The sequence below is a fragment of the Astatotilapia calliptera genome, chromosome 19, assembly GCF_964374335.1.
Source record: "Astatotilapia calliptera chromosome 19, fAstCal68.1, whole genome shotgun sequence".
In the NCBI taxonomy this organism is placed as follows: domain Eukaryota; kingdom Metazoa; phylum Chordata; class Actinopteri; order Cichliformes; family Cichlidae; genus Astatotilapia; species Astatotilapia calliptera.
Window position 1 is genome coordinate 22226910 of NC_137440.1, and position 21815 is coordinate 22248724.

At 39.5% G+C, this 21815-nt stretch overlaps 1 protein-coding gene across 2 annotated transcripts in view; it reads left to right on the forward strand.

Moving 5' to 3' along the window:
• Positions 1-21815, forward strand: part of mta1 (metastasis associated 1) — a 48099-nt gene that overhangs the window by 3145 nt on the left and 23139 nt on the right. For both annotated transcript variants that reach the window (XM_026151730.2, XM_026151731.2), the window contains exons 2-3: positions 6546-6613; positions 10701-10794. In XM_026151730.2, the coding sequence (XP_026007515.2) occupies positions 6546-6613; positions 10701-10794 (162 nt within the window). The remainder of the gene's footprint in view (positions 1-6545; positions 6614-10700; positions 10795-21815) is intronic.

A 21815-nucleotide genomic window follows, 5' to 3' on the forward strand; every position in this document is an offset into this window, starting at 1 on the left:
TGGTTGTATAAACTTCACTAGAATGAATGTTTGAGAAAAGAGTGGAAAAATTTGCTGATTTATCGCATTTGTTAAGTGCAAGCTGCAGTGGCTGCTGCAGTATGATTGCAAGGTGTCATGGGAGTTGTGATCTAATTATTATAAGATCAAATCCATCTCAGCCTTAACACCACTGCTGACTTTATGCAAAACTGCTTTTTAAACATTTTTTTATTCCTCTGTGTAAAATATTATAATATGTCAGAAAAGTGAGCGGGACGGGATATGAAAGACATATTTTTGTCTCTTTCCTGCTTTTGCCAGGAATCCTAGCAGATACTAGCAGGCCAGGTAGATTGTATAGACTGTACAGAGGTGTATGCATCTGTGCATACAGCAGATCGTACTTGATTGTGAGTGATATCAAAGTGTGAAAATAAGGTGCGAGTTTGACTTTAGGATATTAAATTAGCTTCTATTACCATAGAAACCTTCATCCATACTATGGCAGTCTATCTTGTCTGCGGTTGCTGCTTCTGACAACAGACACACCTGTCCGTGTGACTGCATGAGTAAGCATCGGATGGGGTGTGAGCTGTGGAGGGCGTGTGTTTGCTTGGACTAACGTGGGCAGATGTTCATGCTCTTCCTCTGCTGCCTCTCCAGCTCCCTTTCTAGCTCTAGCCCAGCCTTTGAAAAAAAAAGAGAAATATGACTAAAGTATGCTGTACTACGTGTAGACATTGAGTTCTCTAGAGATGAGTTTGAAGCTGGAGCACTTTTTGAATTTGAAATAAATTGCATCATTTCATTAAGTTGAAATATTTGGATATGCCATGGTGCAGCTTTATTGGGGCTAGCATATTGCAGACTAAATGGAAGCAAAGATCAGTTGGTCACTGCGTTGTTGGTTTTTCTGTCACATAATCACAGTGTTGGTAGAGCTGTCTTTTAGGGATGTACAGGCAGACTTCCAGCTATCGTTTGAAATGTCTACGAATTTGATGATTCACCACGTAGTCTGTAGAAGTTCAGAAAATAGTCCCATCCCAAGTCATGGATACATGAGGAGAGAGGTGTAACTTTGATTTCAGTAGTCAGTGAGACGTACAAGAAAACACATACACAGAATCAACAGTCAAATTTGTTAAAAAAAAAAAAGGTTCATACCCTTTACTAGGTATGAACAAAGTTTTATGACCGCTTAATTTTAGACTCTGCTTAAAAGTGCCGACAGGATCAGCGAGTCAGGGTTAGAGTACTCGAACGATTGCTGAGCCAATTTATGTTCTGGATACACTAAGGCAAAAAAGGAAACTGCAGCTGTACTTGTCTACATCTTCACTACAGTAATGATCCCTGTTAAAATTGTTTTGAACCTCTTGCATCATTGCAACAGTGTGGTTTTCTTATTATGTTTCCCACTTCAGCTGTTATAAAGTAGATGATTGGCTGTGGGGAACTGCTGTCTCTTGGTGTTGGTCACAGATTTCGGTTCAGCATTCTTGTATCCTCTTTGTGATGTCTGCGATCTGTAGAAGCTACAATCAGAAATGTAATGAATTTCACATGTTAATTTGCTTTTTGTTAACTAATCTAATAATTCAAATGGCTAATCACTGCAGCTTTAATGTACTACATAAGTTATAATACGCTAATACACAGATTCCCAGCTGTTTGTCTCATGACTGTGCCTACTCAAATGCCTTTAACTAGGAGTGTGTTGCAGGGTGTGTCTCTGAGCTGTTCGACAAGTGATGTTCCCTCTGGGATTGCTTAATTTAAATTGCTTTAAGAAACTCTCAATGACAAAGTTGTTTGAAAACAGAGATTTAGGTAATAAGATGAGCATAGTGTTGGTGAATTGTACTTTCTGGAGGGCATATTTAACATAATAAACCACTACGACTATGTAAAGTGTGTCTCGATGAGACCACCAATACAGTATAGTTTTCAGCCAGAGCTGTGGGATTTGGACTTTAGGCCCTTACAATGTGCATCTTGGATTATCCTGGTCACCTTAACCGAAGTTTACAGTGAATGTTTGGATACAGGTTATTTTGATTGTAATTCGCACACCTGTTCCACTTATATTAGATTTTATCTCTTTCTGGTTGATTATTTATCTCATGTTTTCTTTCTCTCTGTCTCTCTCATCATTGCGTCTCTGCCAGTCTGTCTCTCTGGCCTGGTTTGAATCAGCCCAGCAGACTCTCTCTTTCGGGGCTCAATAACGTGCCTTGATTGGCTCACAGAAAATTTGACTGCACTATGACATCATGGCCGCCGGAGCCTGCCGATTGGCTGACGCTGAAAGTGGGGGATGGAGAGCGGGGTGGTTGTACGCGGGCTGATGTGACGGGAGGGCTGATGGGAAACCGAGAGACTGATGCTGCTCATTGCCTACAGGCTCTCTCTTTCTGTTGCTCTCATTTTGAGTTCCTCTCCAGCTTGCTCTCCAACAGGCTTCAGCTCCTCACATGTAGAAACTCCAACATTCAACCAGGCTGTTCTGGACAGTCACTGAGCCATTTTCCTCCCATGGTTATTTTATTACAATTTTTTTTCTTCTTCTGGAGGTGGCAGGAAGGGACACGGGTTGAACTTAAGTGTTTCCATTCTTGGTAACTTAAATTTCCGTGCCAGGAAAAAAAAGAACACGTTGAGCTTTGCCCAAAGTCCCACCTTCTCTAAATGTAGCGGGAGACGTGCTGTCACCAACCAAGGGGGGAAAAAAAAAATCTTAGCATGTAGTGACGATTCACACCCAACACCACATCAAACCGAATGTTCAACATGTGGTTCTGCTTCATTTTCTAAAATGGTTATGACGCATTTTGGCTCCTGATTAATGGGTCCCTCTGAGCTGGTGAGCGTTTGAGGGCCGCAGCTACACGTCATCATTTCTCCCCACGCTTTGCCAAGAGACTTGTCCCTATTTTTTTATTTTTTTTTGGTAAATTAGGATTCTTCTTGTAAACATGGACTTTTTTTCCTTTTCATTTTTTTGCAACAAAGGGATTTTCCGTTCTCAGTAGTAATTCATGTGATGATTAGTTGATTGATTATTTACAGCATGGCTATCACAGCGTCCCACAGCAAGTTGGTGTCCTGGAATGTTTTGTTTCCTAATCAATAGTCCAAAAGGGAAAGGGTTTGTTTGTTTATGTAAATAAATTTAAAATCCTTTCTTGCCAATTTCCCTGAGAGAAAAAAAGAGCCAAAGCTTATAATTGAATCTAAATAACTGTTTCTAAATGTGTATGAAATAACTAATTGATTCATGGCTGCACTACAGTACAGCTTGTTCTGTTACAGGCAGGTAGGAATAATGGCCGCAGCAGTCAAGGATTACTTTCATTATATTCTGAAAATTCTTTCATTGAACATTAAATGATTTCAAACTTAAAATGGGAAAATATGTCTTTAAAGAGATTAAAACCGAAATAGATATTTCACTTTTTGTGATGTAAGACTACATGTGAAAGGCATAAGTCACGTTTCAGAAGCTAAAATAAGTTTCAAGCAGTATTAAATCAAAAAACTGTTTCTGATTACCGGTAGTTTAATTAGCTATTCAGTTTCTGTTCATGCTGAACAAGTTTTTTTTTTTTGTTCAAGGATGACTTGACCGTGCTTAATAAAAGGATAGTGTCTTGGTCACTTTCTCGCAGTTTCACAGCCAATCTGGTGATCACAACTAGTCACAAGCCAGTTTCTTCAACCCCTGACCTCCGTGCTGCTGACTCACATGTGTGTCTGAAAGCGAGCAAGTCGGATATCTCGTCTTCATTTTCTTTCTCTGTGTGCCGCTCAATTTCAGCTTGGCCTATTTGATATTCAGCAGCGGGACGGAGATGTCACAGTGGCAGCGGAGTCTAGTAACAAGCTGTTACAGGGTGAAGAGTAGACAGGCATGATGTGACGATCTTTTCCCATCTTGTAGCAATGTTCAACAGTAAAAAGAGGGTTGCTGGAAGACGCAAGTCATAAAATTTGCACTGTGTATGCCTTCTGAATTGCTTTTGCTACTTGGAGGAAGTGCTAAAGTTTTACATCTTCATGCAAATGATAATTGTTCAGTGGCTTAATGCATAGAAAATTTTTTCAAGGGTTTAAATAAAATAAACGTTATCTGCCAACCGTAGCTCTGGAAATTAGAGTTATCTTGCATTACAAAACTTCAGACTGGGCGTGAACCTCTTGTATTCAGTTATAAGTGTGGGTGGAGAGAAGAATACCAATGAGCATAGTGGAGCAAAAGGTTTTCCAGTGGAGAAGTCAAGGTGTGCCCCCTATGCAGATGCAGTGGTTGCTTTGCATTATTATGTGTTAAAGATTAGCGTGGGCGAGACTGTCTCTGAGATAAACTTTCAACGTTTGACTGTTGATTATTGGAAATGTTACAGTCAGCAGACATATTAAATATATACATGTCAGATGTGATGTCATTGGTAGTTCAGTTTATTTTGGTTGTTTGTGAATTGTTAGGAAACTGTTTTCACTCGGGTTCCTCTGCGCCAAAGACAGTGTCTTTACATGCCGTTTTTTCCTCAACAGAGTTGCAGTTAAGAACACCCAAGACGAGACAAAGAAATTCTGTGAATTGGTACAGATTAGTTTGAAAACTGAGTAAAGAGAAAAAAAACATAAAAAAACACTAAACTTTGTTCATTCTGTCGTTCATGGGAAGGAGCTCTCAGTATGCTCCTCTGGTATTCAACAGGCAAAAGTTTGTTTTGTATCCTCGGTGCCCTATGACATAAATGCATCCTGGCCGTTGCATGGGGAGTACTGAAAGCATACAGTATGTTTGCAGAAACACATTAAATACTGCAATTTATGCATGCCAGGCATACGTATGAAAATAAAGCTCAAGACAGAAAAGAAAATGCAATGCAGAGAAAATGAATTGCAAAAATAATTCTTTAGCAAAACCAATTCTTCAGCTGACTGTGTGTCTTGCGGTCTCTCTGAGCACCCCTACCTTCACCCAATAAGGACCCCAGATAAGTAGTTGCATAAATGATCAATGAAACCTCAAAGAATTCAGTGTTGGAAGTTCCAGCATATAAGCGCTGCAGCTTTTTCTGTTGCAAAGCTTTGAAGAGATCTTATATCCAGTAGTGAAAGCTTCATTTCCTGCTTGGATAATGTGTGTTGTGTAAACCATCTATAGGTTGTTATGTAGATGGAAACATGATATCATCTTACACAAAGTTACAAAATGCCTTTCTAGTCATACTTGTCATTAGTTTAAAAAAAAAAAAAAGCCAAATGAGTCCTCTGGACTGAGGACGGGGAGGGAGAGGCAAGACTGAGACTAATGCACTGAGACTACATTTACGATTTCAGCAGAAAAAAACTTTATCAATGTCTGAATAATTTATTCAGTTGGTTTTCAAAGATGATGGCTAACAACTTTAGAGTCAAAAATGGAATATCTTCCATATTGGTTGAACTTTTTGGTTGGGCAAAACCATTTGACCAACCACAAAACTGTTTGAAAGTCACCTTTGGGTTTTAAAAGGAAGCTGGAACAGAACGGCTTGATAAATGCGTCTTAGATAATTGTTTTAATTGTGTTTACAATGTTTTGTATGAGGATTTTTCCTTTAACTGTGGCACTTATTATTGTGCGGGTTAGACTTGGATGTCGTTGCAGATTATGGGTGTGCTAACAGGATGGGTGCATGCCTAAACCAGTTAAGTGTTGGACACAGGAGGAGCAAGAAATGAAGGCAAGAGTCAGTGTATGTTGCGGTTGTGCTGGTGGAATTTTGGGCGATCTCTGGCCTAGTCGGTCAAGAAGACGGGTCTTAGGGGAGCGTGGGGGGATGGGAGGGGGCAGATTTAGGGTGAAGGGAGGATAGCTCCAGCTCCAGGCAACATACCAAGTGTGGGGTATAATCTGACAGCACTCAGCCAAGACACATGCAGGGCTAAGACCAGGCACCCTACCAAGACTGGGGCCTGTGGGGACATCCTGGTGAGAGCTAAGCCTCCAATGGGCCTGGAGTGGTGCCAGGAGCAACACACACACACACACACACGCATACACGTTAACACGAATGCATAGTAAATCCACACACGCGTGGTAAAGCCTGTGCAGTGTCTCTCGTACACCCACACACAAATGCAGACACACTGCGCATACAAACACCACCACACATGGGGAGAATGAATGGAGCAATAAGACAAAGAAAGCATGAGGGCTGGGGAAATACAAGGTTTGCTATTTGAATGGAAGGGTTGGAGAGCCAGTTTTGTTGTTTATGTGCGAGTGTGCATTAGCACGTCAACATCTCATTCTGTCAGACTTCCCAACTACAACAGCAACTGCTGTGTATGAAATTAGCCTAATCGAGTTAAATCAACATTTTGTGTATGTCTCTGCTGCACTTTCCTCTTGACTAATCAAGCTGTCGTTGTGTGGTCCAATTGGAAATTGCCCTGAACGTTTGACTGACCTCACATTGCTAACTGACACTTCTTTGTCTTTCTCTTTCCATTCCCCACTCTGTTTCTTTCTGTTCCTCCTTCTCCTTCTTGCTGTTCCTCTGCAGATTATGTTTATTTTGAGAACTCGTCCAGTAACCCACTGCTGATCAGGAGGATAGAGGAGCTGAACAAGGTGAGTGTGAGTGGGTGTCTGAGGTTGAATTTATACCCTTGAATGCAGCACATATCCCAGCACTGCAAATCGGATATTAATGTCTCTATCTCAAACATTCAAATACACTTTAATGAAGGCACATTTTAACTAATATTAGGTGCTTTTTTGTATATTTAAGTAAAAATAAATAAATGTATCTTGTAATGTAGAATAGTTTTGCCATTAAAATCTATTTTCATTAGCTTTTTTGATATCTGAAGCTACTTTATACTTTCTACAGCTTGTTCAGTGCAAAACTCCTCTTAGGTAGGAGGGGAATATATTAAACTGCCTAATTATTTCTTTCACTGTACATGTGTCATTTCACTTCATAATTTATTAGAGTGAACATAACATCTGAACAAATTGCACTTTGATTACAATGCAAATTTTGGTTTGGGGAATGTTGAAAAGAGGCATGTAATGATAGGCTGATTTATTTATTGAGAGAAACAAAATCATTATCTGTGCTGAAGTGTCCCAGCTTCTGAAGTGTGATGATTTGCAGATTTTTATTGCGTATGCGACAGCAAATAGGCTTTCATTCGGCTTCAGACTTACAGTCATTAAAAAAAGAAAATACAGCCTCTTAAAATTATAAGTTTTATATATCAGGGCATCAGAAAAACTTGGTCTTTTACGGGTCTTAAAATTAGGTAAATGTAACCCCAGAAGAAAAACAAAACATATTACACCATGTCATTATTTAGCAAATATTAAGCCAAAATGCGGGAGCAGCATGTGGAAAGACTAAGTATGTGCTAACTGTGTCCACGGGGATTAAAAGGGGAAGTATCAGCCAGGTGCTCCTAATCAAATTCACTTGATCATCATCAAGTATGGTCACCTCTATAAAAGCAGAAGCTTTGTCAGTTTTTTGGTCTGAAGGATTCAGGTGTGTGTGTTAACACAGTGCCAAGGAAGAAAGATGTCAGCAATGATCTTAATGAATCAAATGTTGCTGTCCATCAATCTGAGTAGGGTTAAAAGTCAATTTCCAAACACTTTGAAGTCCATCGTGCGACAGCGAGAAAGATTATTCACAGTTGCCAGTCTACACTAAAGTGGACATCCCAATAAACTCACTTCAAGGTCAGACCATGTAACGCTTGGAGGAATTGCAGACAACCCAAGAGGCACATTTAAGACACTATATAGGCTTCAGTAATTGACTGGACAAGTATGGCTTGTTTGGAAATTTGCCTCTTATCTTGAAGAGAGAACATGGCAGCATGGCTTGGAGAAGGAAAGTCACATCTGAACAAATCGCCAGGACTTCAGGAACAATATCATTTGGACAGATGAGACTATAGTGAGACAAACTGTCAAGCACGGTGGTAGAAGGGTAGTGATTTTGGCATGCTTTGCAGTCATTGAGTCAACTCCTTTTGTATACCAAAGTATTCTAGAGTTAAATGTGAGGTCATCTAAAGCTTGGCTAAAATTGTGTCACCAGGACAGTGATCCCAAGCACACTAGCAAATCTCTTCCAGAGTGGCTGAAAAGTGAAAAAATCCAAGTGATTCAATGATCCAGACAAAGTCCAGACCTCAGCCTGATTAAAATGCTGTGGTGGGACCTTAAAAGAGCTGTGCATAAATTAATGCCCACAAACCTCAATGAACTGAAGTAACACTGTACGAAGAGTGAGCCCAAGTTCCACCACAACAATGTGACAGACTGATTAAGTCGTACTTAAAATGATTTCTTCAAGTTATTATTGCTAAAAGTGGTTCTTAAAGCTATTGAATCATGGTGTGCAATTAGTTTTTCACACACTGCTTCTGCATTTTGGCTTAATTAAATAATGACACATTGTAAATGCCTTGTGCTGTTTTTCATCTGAGGTTAAATTTACCTGGTTCTTAAGCCTTGTTATGGACTACATTGTTTTTTTTTAATGCCCAGATATGTAAAGCCTTAGAATTAACAATGGGTGTACTTTTATTTTTTACTGTTAGTGTGTTTTTAGACAATGCACTACTTGAATATGGGATGCTAGTCTTGACAAATTCTACAAACTAGATCTTAATGAAAAGAGAAACCAAATGTTAGTAGACAGATTTTTATTATACTTTTAAATGTATGATTTATGTGGTTCATATAGTAAATGGTATGTTTTTATTCAGCATAATGCAGTAGTGAAAGCAGTATTGCGTTGTAGTGTCACATTAATGATGATGTTGCTGTTAAGGTGTTGGGTAAATCCCAGCCTGCTATTTGGTACGTTGTTCAGTTAAAGAAGCAGAAAAAGAGATGTCTCTGTAGACTAGTTACAGGTGCCGGCTGTCTGTCCCCTGTTCCAGGCCTGCGCTGAATAATATGGAGAGTGTTTAATGTGATTGACACAGAGCTCAGAGTCGGCCTTCTATTCTGTCTGTCACTGTCAGTCTCTCTGCTCCTCGGGGATCTTTGGGTTTCTCTTCCATACGGCCTGAGATGCTGGTTTAGAAAATACAGTGTCTGAGGGAAAACATTTCCATTGATCAAAACTGATAACTGATCAAGTTAACAGTTTAGTCTGAAAATCTTTGTGCCCCAAAAGCTGCAAATCAGTTGGTTTGCCTGCTGATTGAAATGTGAAATAAATATGCAGTGTATAGCTTTCATGTAACTTGCATGCACATTTCTCTGTGTCTATTTATGATACTATTGTGAAAGGAAACTGTATATTTCACTGTTAAAATCACAGATCTTACTTGGGCGTGTTGCTCAGGTATATTAACAGCAGCCAAATTATATTTGAAGCCTCATCGTTTTTCCCAACCTACGCTCCAGGATGCTCCATCATTCTGTATACACCAGTATTTCTTGTTCTGCTCTTGAGGTACTGTGTGAGCTCCAGGGCCACTCTACCCAAAACCTGCATCAGGTGAAGTGCTGGTTCTTGTGCCACCTCATGGAGGCTACAGAGCAGAACAATGACTGCTATGAGCTAGCTGCAAGTTGGTGGATTTGGAGTCTCCCAGCAAGACCAGAGACAAGAGAAGCAGCTGATTGTGTTGCTTAATTATTTGTTGGTTGCAAAGTACTTAGCAAGTAGAATATTTGCAATGGGGCACATGCACCCCCAAGAATATCTAATTCAGTATGAAACACTCCTCATTCTGCTGTCCTATATTTAAACTCTGATCCATTAAAAAAAAAAAAATCCTAGATAGGCCTTGTTTTTCGTTTCTTACACACAAACTCCAATGATAGTGCTGACCATAAATGGCTGTAGTACACTAAATACAGCTCTTACAGCTTAAATGTGCACATACATCATTTATGAAGTGATACTGGAAATGTTAAGATTAACTGTGGTTCATGTGGTTCACTGTGGTATGTGCTGTCACAGGGTGCTGTGGGAGTTTTATTTTTTTCAAAACTTTCTTCATTTTCAAAGAAAATGTTTTATTTTGTAGCCATAAATGGGCCATTTATCTCTCCTCTGTTCTATGGCCTTTTTTCAAAAATGGAACTGGAAAATTGGATTTTAATTATTTGATGATTGGGAAAGTAGAAAGTCTGCAGAGCTGAAGTGTCTACAGAATGTAAATCTATGTTAGGTGTTCACTTTGTTTGTCATCCCTTCGTTCCTGATACAGTACACAATAAACTCATAAAAAAGTTAGTCAGTGCTCAAAACTTAATGCATAGTGATTTGAAAAAAGGTAAAAGCTATAACTTGGTGTCTAAATTATACTTAGTATCTTTTACACTTTAAATAATCTTACTAGGAGTATTCGTTTCTGTTTTTAGGTAGTATTCAATAAAATATTGTCATGCAGATTTTAATTTAAAAACAGTTCTGTGTGAAAACATCTATGTAGGAATTAATGTAAAGGGAAAAGAGCTGGGCTTGCACAGACAGTCCTCATCACTGCAACACGTGATTTTTTTTTTTTTCTTTTTTCTTTTTTTGGAGGATTGCTGTGGCCACTTTGTTTTCAGGCAAAGTTAAAAAGCTAGCCTCAGTTATGGGTTTTTCATCTGTGTGCGCGTGCCCGTGCATGCGCGTGTTGGTTCTCTGTGTGAGGCACCACTTGTTGCCATGGTAACGCTGATTGTCTCTGGTTTGCAGACAGCCAATGGGAATGTGGAGGCCAAAGTGGTGTGTTTTTACCGGCGCAGGGACATCTCCAGCACACTCATCGCTCTGGCAGACAAACATGCAAGTGAGTGACCGACCATAACCCAGCCAGCCAAAATCATGCAACAAACAAAACTGCCAACCAGGACATGAAACATTTCTTTCTGACAACCCTCTGCAGTCATATTCCACTGCAAACTTGTGGTACTTTCACATCCAATCGAACAAGATTTCCCTGAACAGAAAAATACAGCTCTGCTTGTTGTTTGGCTTGATTGTAAGCTTGTTTGCACTTCAGATTTTATCAAGGGGTGATACAAAATTGAAGTTTGTTTTCTTTTACCAAGCTGGTCCAGACTTTAGCCCCTCCTCTGATAGACCTACTTGCAGAAAGCATTCGATAAGTTATGTATATCAATATGGTAACATCTGAGTGTTTGGGTGAGTTTAGTTTGTGCTTGAATATGCTCCTGTCCTTCAGAGCTTGGAGCATTGCTGCTTGGGCTCCATCTCAGGTGCCTTTCGTATGTTTTTATTATTATTTTTTTCTTTTTAAGTTCTGGCTACCAGGAAGTTTAGTCTGAGAGAAGCGCCTTCAAGCGGTGGTTTTAAAAATAGGGAACAGGAAATATAGAAGCTCCGTCAGAGAGACATAGAATGTGATGGTAGCTTTGATAACAGTAAAAGAAAGTAGTGTAAATGAAAACTGTTAACAGGTAACACAAGTATGTCATTTAAAGGCCAAACTATTGAGACTACTAGGTCACGTCCCTCGTGGTCAGTTGGAAATTACGCCTTCAGGGCACTGCTCCAGAGTGCTCCAAAGAAGAAGAGAAGGATACAGGATTTATTGCCACTTAGAGATATTGCTTTTGGCATGACCACCTCTTCTTCCATATTACCTGTTTGACCATGTAAAAGGTGCCTTTTTTTTGGCTCATGGAGGTACATCGAGGTCCCACTATGGGCCTTTTATGAGGTAACTATGCAGTTTGGCTACATATATTTAAGGCACTTAGTCTGTTTTCCTTTAATCTTTGCATTTTCTTCTTATTTTATTGTAATTTTCTAGACATATTTTAACTGAATAAAAACCTGTGCAGTTTGCTTGTTAGTTGAATACGGTTGTAAACCTTGTCTGCAAGCCAACCTTGCCTTGGAAGGTTATATCTATTTTAAATGTAACTTGAAAAGACCTGAGTTCATCCTCATTTGAAACTGTTGTCTATCTATTGTGTGTTTAGTCTTGTGGGAAAATATAATCGCCCACTACTACCCACTACTTAAGTTAGCAATCTGTATCCATGCTGCCACAGCGGAGCATTTGGTTGCCTCGCAACAAGATGGACCTGGGTTCAAACCCAGGAAGGCTAATGCAGCCAATGTAAGAGGTTCTTAATCTCATGGGTTCTCACTGGTTAAATAGAGGCTAAATAGATCTATGAACAGTTATTTTTCATATCGTCTCTCATCAGGAATATGACATTCTCCTATGTCAGTGGTCATGTGGCAGCAATGTAAAAGAATCAAGCAAATCAAATGGTTCATTCTGTACTCATCAGTTACAGTTTTATTATTTTTTTTTCCGTTTCTTCGAACAAGTAATTTCTCTGACGTCACTCCATTTTTATTGCATGTGTTTTTGACCCGCTTGTAATCCTGAATTACTGATGTACTTTCCAAGGTGACTGACAGAAGGCAACATACTCAGCTGATTTCTACTATACCTGTTATACAAAAGAGCCGATATAGCTAAGTAGAATAACACATTAGCACTTGCTTTCTCTATGTAATGGAGTGTTTCATTAACAACGGTCCACACTCCTGACATACTCAGGTTCTTTTGGAGGCTCAAAAAGACTTTTGGCTAAAGCAGGTACACTTGGTGTCCAGAGCAGTGTGGCCAGTTTTATCAGGTAGACTTAACATTAATATGAAAGCACTAGGGCTGGGCCATATCATACCGTTCACGGTAATACCGGTATAATGTTGGGCAACGATAAGATGGGTAAAACGTGCATACGCAGTGCCTTTGTTTTCATACGCACATGGCCGAAAAAGGATGGCGGCGACGGAGAATGAGAAGGGCGAAAGCGGATTGTTGAATGAAACGGATGAACCAGAATTGGTTTGTAAAAATGCTGCAACTTCAGTGGTGTGGAACTGGTTTAGCTTTCGTCTGTCAGACACACAACAAAGCACTATTTTTGGTAGAGCATGCTAGAGGCCGTCGTTATTACCGTGTTCTTTGGAAAATACGGCACACTTAAAATCAATCCTTTGATTTTTCTGAAAATCGACAGTGCCCCTTATAATCCCGTGTGCCTTATGTATGAATTCTGGTTGTGTTTACTGACCTCGAAACGATTTTATGTTGTACACGGCGCTCGAAAATCTGTCAAATGTTTTAGTACGACTTTGCTAAGCTACGAACCTGCACCGCTTGATGGATTATCGGAGCATTACGGCTATCGTAGGCAGGAGCCTCGTGGAGTGATACGTACTGTGCTTCAACATAATATTACCGTATTGTGTGTGTATAACCTCTTTTTTTTTTAAGTTTTGTAGATATTATACATGTTTATGCTGAGGATCTGTTGGCCAGTTTCCACTGGAAATGCCTTTTGGTTAAACTGTCAGCAATTTGCATTTGCACTGTTAAATTTTTGACATAACACATAAAAAAACAGATGCTTGATGTTTTTTTTTTTTTTTTTTTTTTGCACTAATAAAGTTGTGGAGTTATAAAGTATTTTGTCTAGTGTCAATTATATCGTTATCGCAAATTTTCAAATGTATATCATGATAAATATTTTTGGTCATATCGCCCTGCTCTAGAAAGCACTCGTAAAACAGATCCGGCTAAAGCAAATAGAAAAAATCTTTGCATGTTATTTGACGTCCATTTTTTCTTGTGATAACCAGCAGTGGAAACACTGACATCCTTTAGTCGAGACCAGCAAAACCAGCCACCAGACTTTGTCTGGGTGTGGCAGGATAAATGTTAGCTCTTCGGGTGTGAAAGTGTGTGTGCGTGTGCGTGCGTGTCTGAGAGCTAGTATCCTGTTAGTGTGTGAATGTATGTGTGTGTGCGTGTGTGTGTGTCTGTGTCTTAACCACAGCGTCTACTGAGGAGGCCTGGGGGTTGTAACCATGGCAGAAGGGGATTGTTTATTCTGCTGGACCACACAGCATCAGCTTCTTAGTGTGGCATTCTCTTAAGAAGGTCTGATTATTTTTGATGTTTTTGTTCTTGCTCTGGTGTTGATTGAAAAGGAAATATGCTCTTATTGTATATTGGAAAGAGTCATTAAATATTGCTATTTCGGTATTTTTGTGGATCGCTTGTATCCTCTCTCTGGTTTCTTGATAAATAAATATGAATGTATAATCAGGGTTGCAGTGTTAAAAACAATACTCCAATAAAGCTAGCGTTATATGGAAGTTGCACTGTGCTGATGGATATTGCATTATGAATGTTGCATCAGTGGACTGTTCCTATATAGAGCTCTCTACCAGCTGCAGTTCAGTGAGGGGGCTTCTAGACATTTTCAATATGTAAAAAAAAAATGCATGTAAGGAATTGCTGTGCACCCCATGGGTGTGGGCTGCATCCTGTCTGCATTTATGTAGCTGCAGCCCCACTTTGGCTGAGTGTATATGTGCGTCTGCATGCTTGTGTGGGTCCGCGTGTTATACGTGCATGATGTACTTGAGTTTTTAGCTCTGGGCCCTGTCGGAGGAATTGCTGAAGGGGTGCATTTAATTCAGTTTCGTTGTGGACCAGCGGAGGATGGCGGTGGTGTGTGTGTGCTTTTAATGTGTGTCTGCTGTGAGTCATTGATCAAATATTTTGCTTGCAAAGATTCAGAGCACTCCCTCAATGGGGCCTCCGAATCCAGTGGTAGCCCCTCCCCTGTGAGTGAAGCAGGCTCCTGAGTGGTCAGACTCTGTGGCAGATTTGGCATTTTACCTCCACGGCCCCTCCTTCCACACATTTGAATTTGCCATGACTCAAACCTTTTTTCTATTTTGGAGATGTCGCTCCTTGCTTCTATAAACAATAGGAAACACTGTTGCCAGTGAAATGATGCACAGAAAGTTGAATCAGCTTGACTAAAATCAAGCAGGTCTTCGGCTAACGTTATGTTACATCAACCTCCCCCCCTTTTTTTTTTTTTTTTTTTTTTTTTTTTAAGGCTAAAATAATGTTCAAAAACAATGGAATATTCTTTTTATTATGTTTTAATGTCGAATAACTAAGTGCATGGTATAGGAGTTTGCACATCGTCACTTACACAGTTAGAAAGTCATAAGCTTTTACTGTGAGTAATAGCCTGATCAACTGTAGCTATTCAGACTGTTTTTGGCTTGTTTCTTTGTACAGCAGTGACTTAACCCACTGCAGGACTCGCACGTTACCTACTGTAAGCAAATAATAAACAAAAGAAATGTATATTTTATGAAAAAGTGTATAGTCTATAGGAATATTTATTCTTTTTGCCTTCATGAAATGCTGACATGTAGCTGTACAGATGGTTGTATACCATATGGATTTTGCAGAATAATGCAGGTAGCAGTCATTTTCAATATGCTGTAAACAAATAAATGAAAACCTATGAAATTAAATTCGTATCTCCTTTTTCTTCAACCTGGTTCAAGTGGTTTACTGTTTGTTGCTGAAAGATATGCCTCTGGAATGAACATAACTGCTTTTTATTTTTAATGACCTTGTTTTCTGCATGTATTTACAAGCACGCACGAAAAGAAATATCTGCCAAAACTGCATTTCGTCAGCTATTCAAACTTTTGCACACACAGCAACAGCCAGATTATTCTAATTCTGTTTCCTACTTCCTTATGTTTCCTACAAAAGCTGGTAGTCTTTAGATATGCTATTGACACTGCATAGCAGTTTGAAAGACACTGTTCACCGTGTCTACTGCACTGCTGTAGAAATGATCTTAAACATGTGACCACGTTTAAACGGGTGGCGCAGTGAGAAGATTCTGGGTTGGAACCTATTGGCTAGGTGTACTGTATTTGGGCACACAGTCTAAAGACATCCTTGTTAGGTGAACTGCTAATTCTGTATTGGCTTTAGGTGTGGATATAAGCTTGAATGATTGCATGTTTCTCTATATTAGCTTTGTGATGGGCTGGTGTGCTGTACATGGTTTACTTGACCTCTAACCTAGAGTCAGGTGAAATAGTCTCCAACCCCTTGTGACCCTAAAGTGGATCGATGTATTGTTCATGGCATATTTTTCTTTCTCAACATCTGATTGAATAAGTTATTCTAGTCATTTTAATAGTTTATTTTACTGGAAGAAGGTCAATCTATATGCAGCGCTGTACGTACCTTATTCAAATGGTACATCTTAAGCTCACATACATGCATCACTTGTTCCTAAGCCTTTGAAATGTGAGAAGGGGGGGCCTCCATGTTGCAGTCATGGCTTGAGTCTCTAGAAGACATGATTTATTATTTTGTGACTGTAAAGGCACTTTTGTGGTTTTTCCTTCCAGCCAGAGTCAAATGAACATTAACCAGTCAAACCACATAATTTAAAACAATGTACATGGGGATTTGCTTCTTATGTCTCTTGGTAGTTACATGTGCTTGAATTTCTGAATCTCTTCATTCACTGTAGAACACTTGTCTGTTGTATCCTTAACCCTTTCCTTGAGCTATAGGGATAAAATGTGGTCTGCTGCAACGACTGAACAACATCCAGGATGATTTTTGTGGTTTGAGGGGGAAAAAACAAAACAATGCACAAGCAGAACTTGAGTGAATGCATTCTGGAGCCCATTGTAACCGTTATGCAACCGGCACAAAAAAATGATCGGCACTCCAACACTGCGATGTCGTCTTCTTCCTTTCTTTCTTTCTTTCTTTTTTTTTTTTTTTCCTTCAGCTGACTGTGTTGTTGTTGTTACTCTTACTTGGACTGTGCTGTAAAACGGGGGGTGGGAACATCATCTTGATCGTGCGCTTGAGTGAGTGGGAAAGGCGTTCAAAATCACAGTACTTTTTCTTGTTCATCTTAACCTATGACGAGGCAGATCTAAAGATGTCTATCTCAAGATTTATTTGAAATGGGTGTTACGCAGCACATAAAATGCTGTGTCTAGTCATTGATCATGTGGTGGGAGTTTAGGTGTGGTTACTGCTATTTTTGTAGTAGCAGTTAACAACAATAGCAAAAATTCAAGTAACTTGAATGACTAGATTGCAAAAAGATGTTGTAGAGCAGCTCACCATGTAAGCGTGAGGGTTTCACCCACATTTGCAAATAAAAATAGATTTTTTTTTGGGAACACATGTATGAACATAAAGTAGTACAACATTGAGCACAAGTAGGCCCCAGGTTTCTCAACAAAAAACTGAAATACAGCAACAGCAGTGACAATGCTGTCATTGTTTAATGTGGAGTCTGTCTACACACAAATAGTGTAGACTAAAGAGGCGGAGCTGTTACTGAGACAGTGAGCTCAGGTGGAGGGAAAAAACAGCACTTGCAATTGGAATCAACTTTAAAATCTTTACTGGGAAAAAAACAACTGTTCAAAAAGCTCCAAAGTGAAGAAAAGCAAAGAAGAAAAGCAAAATCTAAAGGGGGATATGGGGTGTACACTTTTATTTCAAGGGTTTTGTAACATTATTCAGCAGACCTATTATATAAAGATAATAAAGTTAAATAATGTTTTTTTCCACAGGCCATTGAAAGTATATATTTTTAATATATACTAATATATTACGGCAGTAATGACAACGTGAATCATAATTCACTTCGGCAGTAATGACACCCGGTTACGCCAATCGGAGGTCACTAAAATCAATATTGAATCGGTGTGCAACTTTGTCAAAACAATGTCGGACTCTGTAGTTTTCTCTGGTCCCCTCCCCAATCAGACCAGGAGTGCATGTTCAGCTGCATGTTCTCCTTAAATTGCTGGCTGTCTGAGTGGTGTCCCGGAAACGATGTGGGCTTCATAGATAATTGGCAAACCTTCTGGAGGAAACCTGGTCTTGTTAGGAGAGACGGCATCCATCCCACTTTGGATGGAGCAACTCTCATTTCTAGAAATATGGACAAATTTATTAAACCCACCAAAATATGACTATCCAGAGTTGGGACCAGGAAGCAGAGTTGCAGTTTTACACGCCTCTCTGCAGCTTCTCTCATCCTGCTACCCCCCCCCCCCCCAAAAAAAACCCCCATCTCCATAGAGACTGTGTCAGCTCCCAAAAATACAAAAAACAAACTAAAAACCAGCATCAAACAACTTAAACATAAAAAATCACAAAGAAAGAACAATACAGTATCCACATCTGAACCAAAGAGTGAAACAGTGAAATGTGGATTGTTAACCCTCTGGGGTCGCCAGACGCGCTGGCGCGTCAAAATCACATGACCAATTTAAGACGACACAACTACAAGATGCAGCGAGTCAGAGTCTCCGTTTCAACTTGGGTCGAAAGTGCGGACTTCAAACTATATACCAGTTTTTGAATTGTGTCGATGGGCTACGTAAAACCAGTTATGATGAAAAATACACGTTTTTTTTCTGAACAAAACAGTGGTGTTTACAGCGGGAAGGACGGTAAAAACAGCGTTTTCTACAGACATCGCTAGCAAACACTCTCTACTTGTGTGTGAAAAAAGAAAAAAATACCCCTTCCCTATTGGTGTTAGTTTACCATGTCAGCCAATCAAAAAAATGATTTGGCAACATGTGACACTTGGTGGTTTAGGAAGAAGGGGAAGATTTTTAGGAGTGACACCCCTGACGGAAAGCAGGTGAGCGAAAGAACGAGAGAGAGAGCGAGTTTTCATATGTGAGACATTAGTGACGTTTAGCGTGTTTGGAGGCTGTAGTTAGTGTGCTGTGTAGTTATTGTTTTGTATTGTGTGTCAGTTATACTGCTGAATTTCATATTTGCTCAAAAAAAGCCGTCAAAGGCAGATTCCAGTGTAAACGCTGTTCCCACATGGAAAACAGGACTGATCCACCTCCTGCTGTCAGACCTGTAGGGTTTAGGCCTTTGGTGTTCTACTCTGTCTTATACTGAACACAAACTACATTTTTTGGACTGGCACAAATAATTTGTGTGCCTTCTTATTTGATGCAGCACACCTGATTGTTCTGTAAATAGATTTAAATGGTTATATAAAAAATGCCTGAGGCCTTGGCTGCATTTTTAGGTAAATAGTACCATATAACTTTGTTTGCAAAACTTTTTAGATTTTTAGAAATGTACAATTTCTATTTGCATTTCAAGTTATGAAATTGATTCGTTAAACATGTTTGTGGGTTTTACAGTAAAAAATCTAACTTTTTTCTACTCAAATTTTGAATTTTTTGTCCTAATTTAGATCAACTGTGATAATATAGTATACCAAAATGAAAAAATAACTCAAATTTCAGATATTTGAGATTGTGCAGAAAATAATGATACCAAACAAGGCAAGAAAAACATATTTTAAAGGTGAAATATAGAGGTAAAATCAAAAGTAGTCAAAAACGGCCAATTATACCCTGGACCCCAGAGGGTTAAATATTAGGTCTCTCTCTCCTCCAAGTCTCTGTTAGTACATGACTTAATAATTGATCAACAAATCAATTTACTCTGCCTTACAGAAACCTGGTTGCAGCAGGATGATTATGTTAGTTTAAATGAATCAACACCCCCGAGCCATTCTAACTACCAGAAATCTCGAAGCACAGGCCGAGGGGGCGGTGTGGCAGCAATTTTTCACACCAGCCTATTAATTAATGAAAGACAAAGACAGACTTTTAATTCATTAGAAAGCCTGATGCTTAGCCTTGCCCACCCCAGCTGTAAAACTCAGATGATAACAAGTAAGACTGGTTTCTATCGTCCACCTTGGCCTTACACAGAGTTTGTCTGATTTCTCAGACTTTTCAGATGTATTTTTGAAAACGCAGCTGTTTCGTCCACAAGTAAACGGTGTTTGGACTCACCGAAAACTGAGATTTTTTTTTTTTAAAAACTCCTTTTTTGAGTTTACATGTGGACGAGGAATACAGAGTTCGCCACGCAACGTCAAAGGTATGTGCCTTTTTTCATGGCACGCTGTGCGCCACGTTATTGTTTACATGAGATGAATTGCAGAATGGCAGATGGAGACAAAATACTGTTAATCTGACTATCTGCAGGTTTTACACGCTTACATACACACGAAGTTAATGTCCCTTCATTTACAAAGGCAGAGGCGTCACGATGTGATTATTTTACGTGTAGTTGTTTTTTTTCCTGTGTAAAAATATTCAACATTGCTATCAATACAGTTTTCAGATCACAAATCGTGGCAGGATCAGCCTGACATTATTTGTATCCCGCTGTAACTTTACTGTATAAAGAGCTAACATCTCCAAAATGTCAGGAGTCGTTAGTCATTACAAGAAGTGTTTGTGAACTAAAAATCACAGATGTGGCATACTGTTTGTCCGTGATTTAAACAGACCAGCGCTGCTCCCGACGAAGGGAAAAGCAATCCTGCAGGGGAGACCTACCTTGGCACTTGTGCAGGTGAAGCCAAAGGGAAGATATGCTTCACCATATTTTCTAGTCTTTGGCTTAGAATGAAGTTGGTTTGGAAACATATTCAGCTATGCTTCATCTCCTGCTTTGCGTTTCTGTATACGCCCATGCTAGCAGTGTCCAAGCGTTTTGTCGTCCCGCGCCCCCCCCTGCGGGCCCCACACTTTGGGATGGTCTGCTCTAGACCTTGTTTTAACATATGGCATAGAAACTGAACTTTTAACAGTGTTTCCTGAAAACCCTCTCCCGTCTGATCATTTCCTGATAACATTTACATTTTACAATAATTGATTACACAGCAGTGGAGAGTAGACTTTGTCACAGTAGATGTCTTTCTGAAAGCGCTGTAACTAAGTTTAAGAATATAATCCACCCACTGTTATCATCTTCAATGCCCTGTACCAACACAGAGCAGAGCAGCTATCTGAACGCTACTCCAACAGAGGTCGATCATCTTGTTAATAATTTTACTTCCTCACTACGTACGACTCTGGATACTGTAGCTCCAGTGAAAACTAAGGTCTCTAATCAGAAGTACCTGACTCCGTGGTATAATTCTCAAACACGTACCCTAAAGCAGATGACTCGTAAGCTGGAGAGGAAATGGCGTGTCACAAATTTAGAGGATCATCATTTAGCCTGGAGAAATAGTTTGCTGCTTTATAAGAAAGCCCTCCGCAAAGCCCGAACATCTTACTATTCATCACTGATTGAAGACAATAAGAACAACCCCAGGTTTCTCTTCAGCACTGTAGCCAGGCTGACAAAAAGTCAGAGCACTTTTGAGCCAACCATCCCTTTAATGTTAACTAGTAATGACTTCATGAACTTCTTCACCAATAAAATTTTTATAATTAGAGGAAAAATTACCAATAATCATCCCACAGATGTAATATTATCTACAGCTACTCTTAGTACCACTGATATTAAGTTAGACTCATTTTCTCCAATTGATCTTTCTGAGTTAACTTCAATAATTACTTCCTCCAAACCATCAACGTGTCTTTTACACCCCATTCCTACAAAACTGCTCAAAGAAATCCTTTCATTAATTCTTCGATCTTAAATATGATCAACCTATCTCTAATAATCGGCTATGTACCACAGGCCTTCAAGCTGGCTGTAGTTAAACCTTTACTCAAAAAGCCATCTCTAGACCCAGCAGTCTTAGCTACTTATAGGCCAATCTCCAACCTTCCTTTCATATCAAACATCCTTGAAAGAGTAGTTGTCAAACAGCTAACAGATCATCTGCAGAGGAATGGGTTATTTGAAGAGTTTCAGTCAGCTTTCAGAACTCATCACAGCACAGAAACAGCTTTAGTGAAGGTTACAAACGACCTTTATATGGCCTCTGACAGTGGACTCATCTCTGTGCTTGTCCTGCTAGACCTTAGTGCAGCGTTCGATACTGTCGACCATAATATCCTATTAGAGCGATTAGAACATGCTGTAGGTATTACAGGTACTGCACTCCAGTGGTTTGTATCATATCTATCTAATAGACTACAATTTGTACATGTAAATGGAGA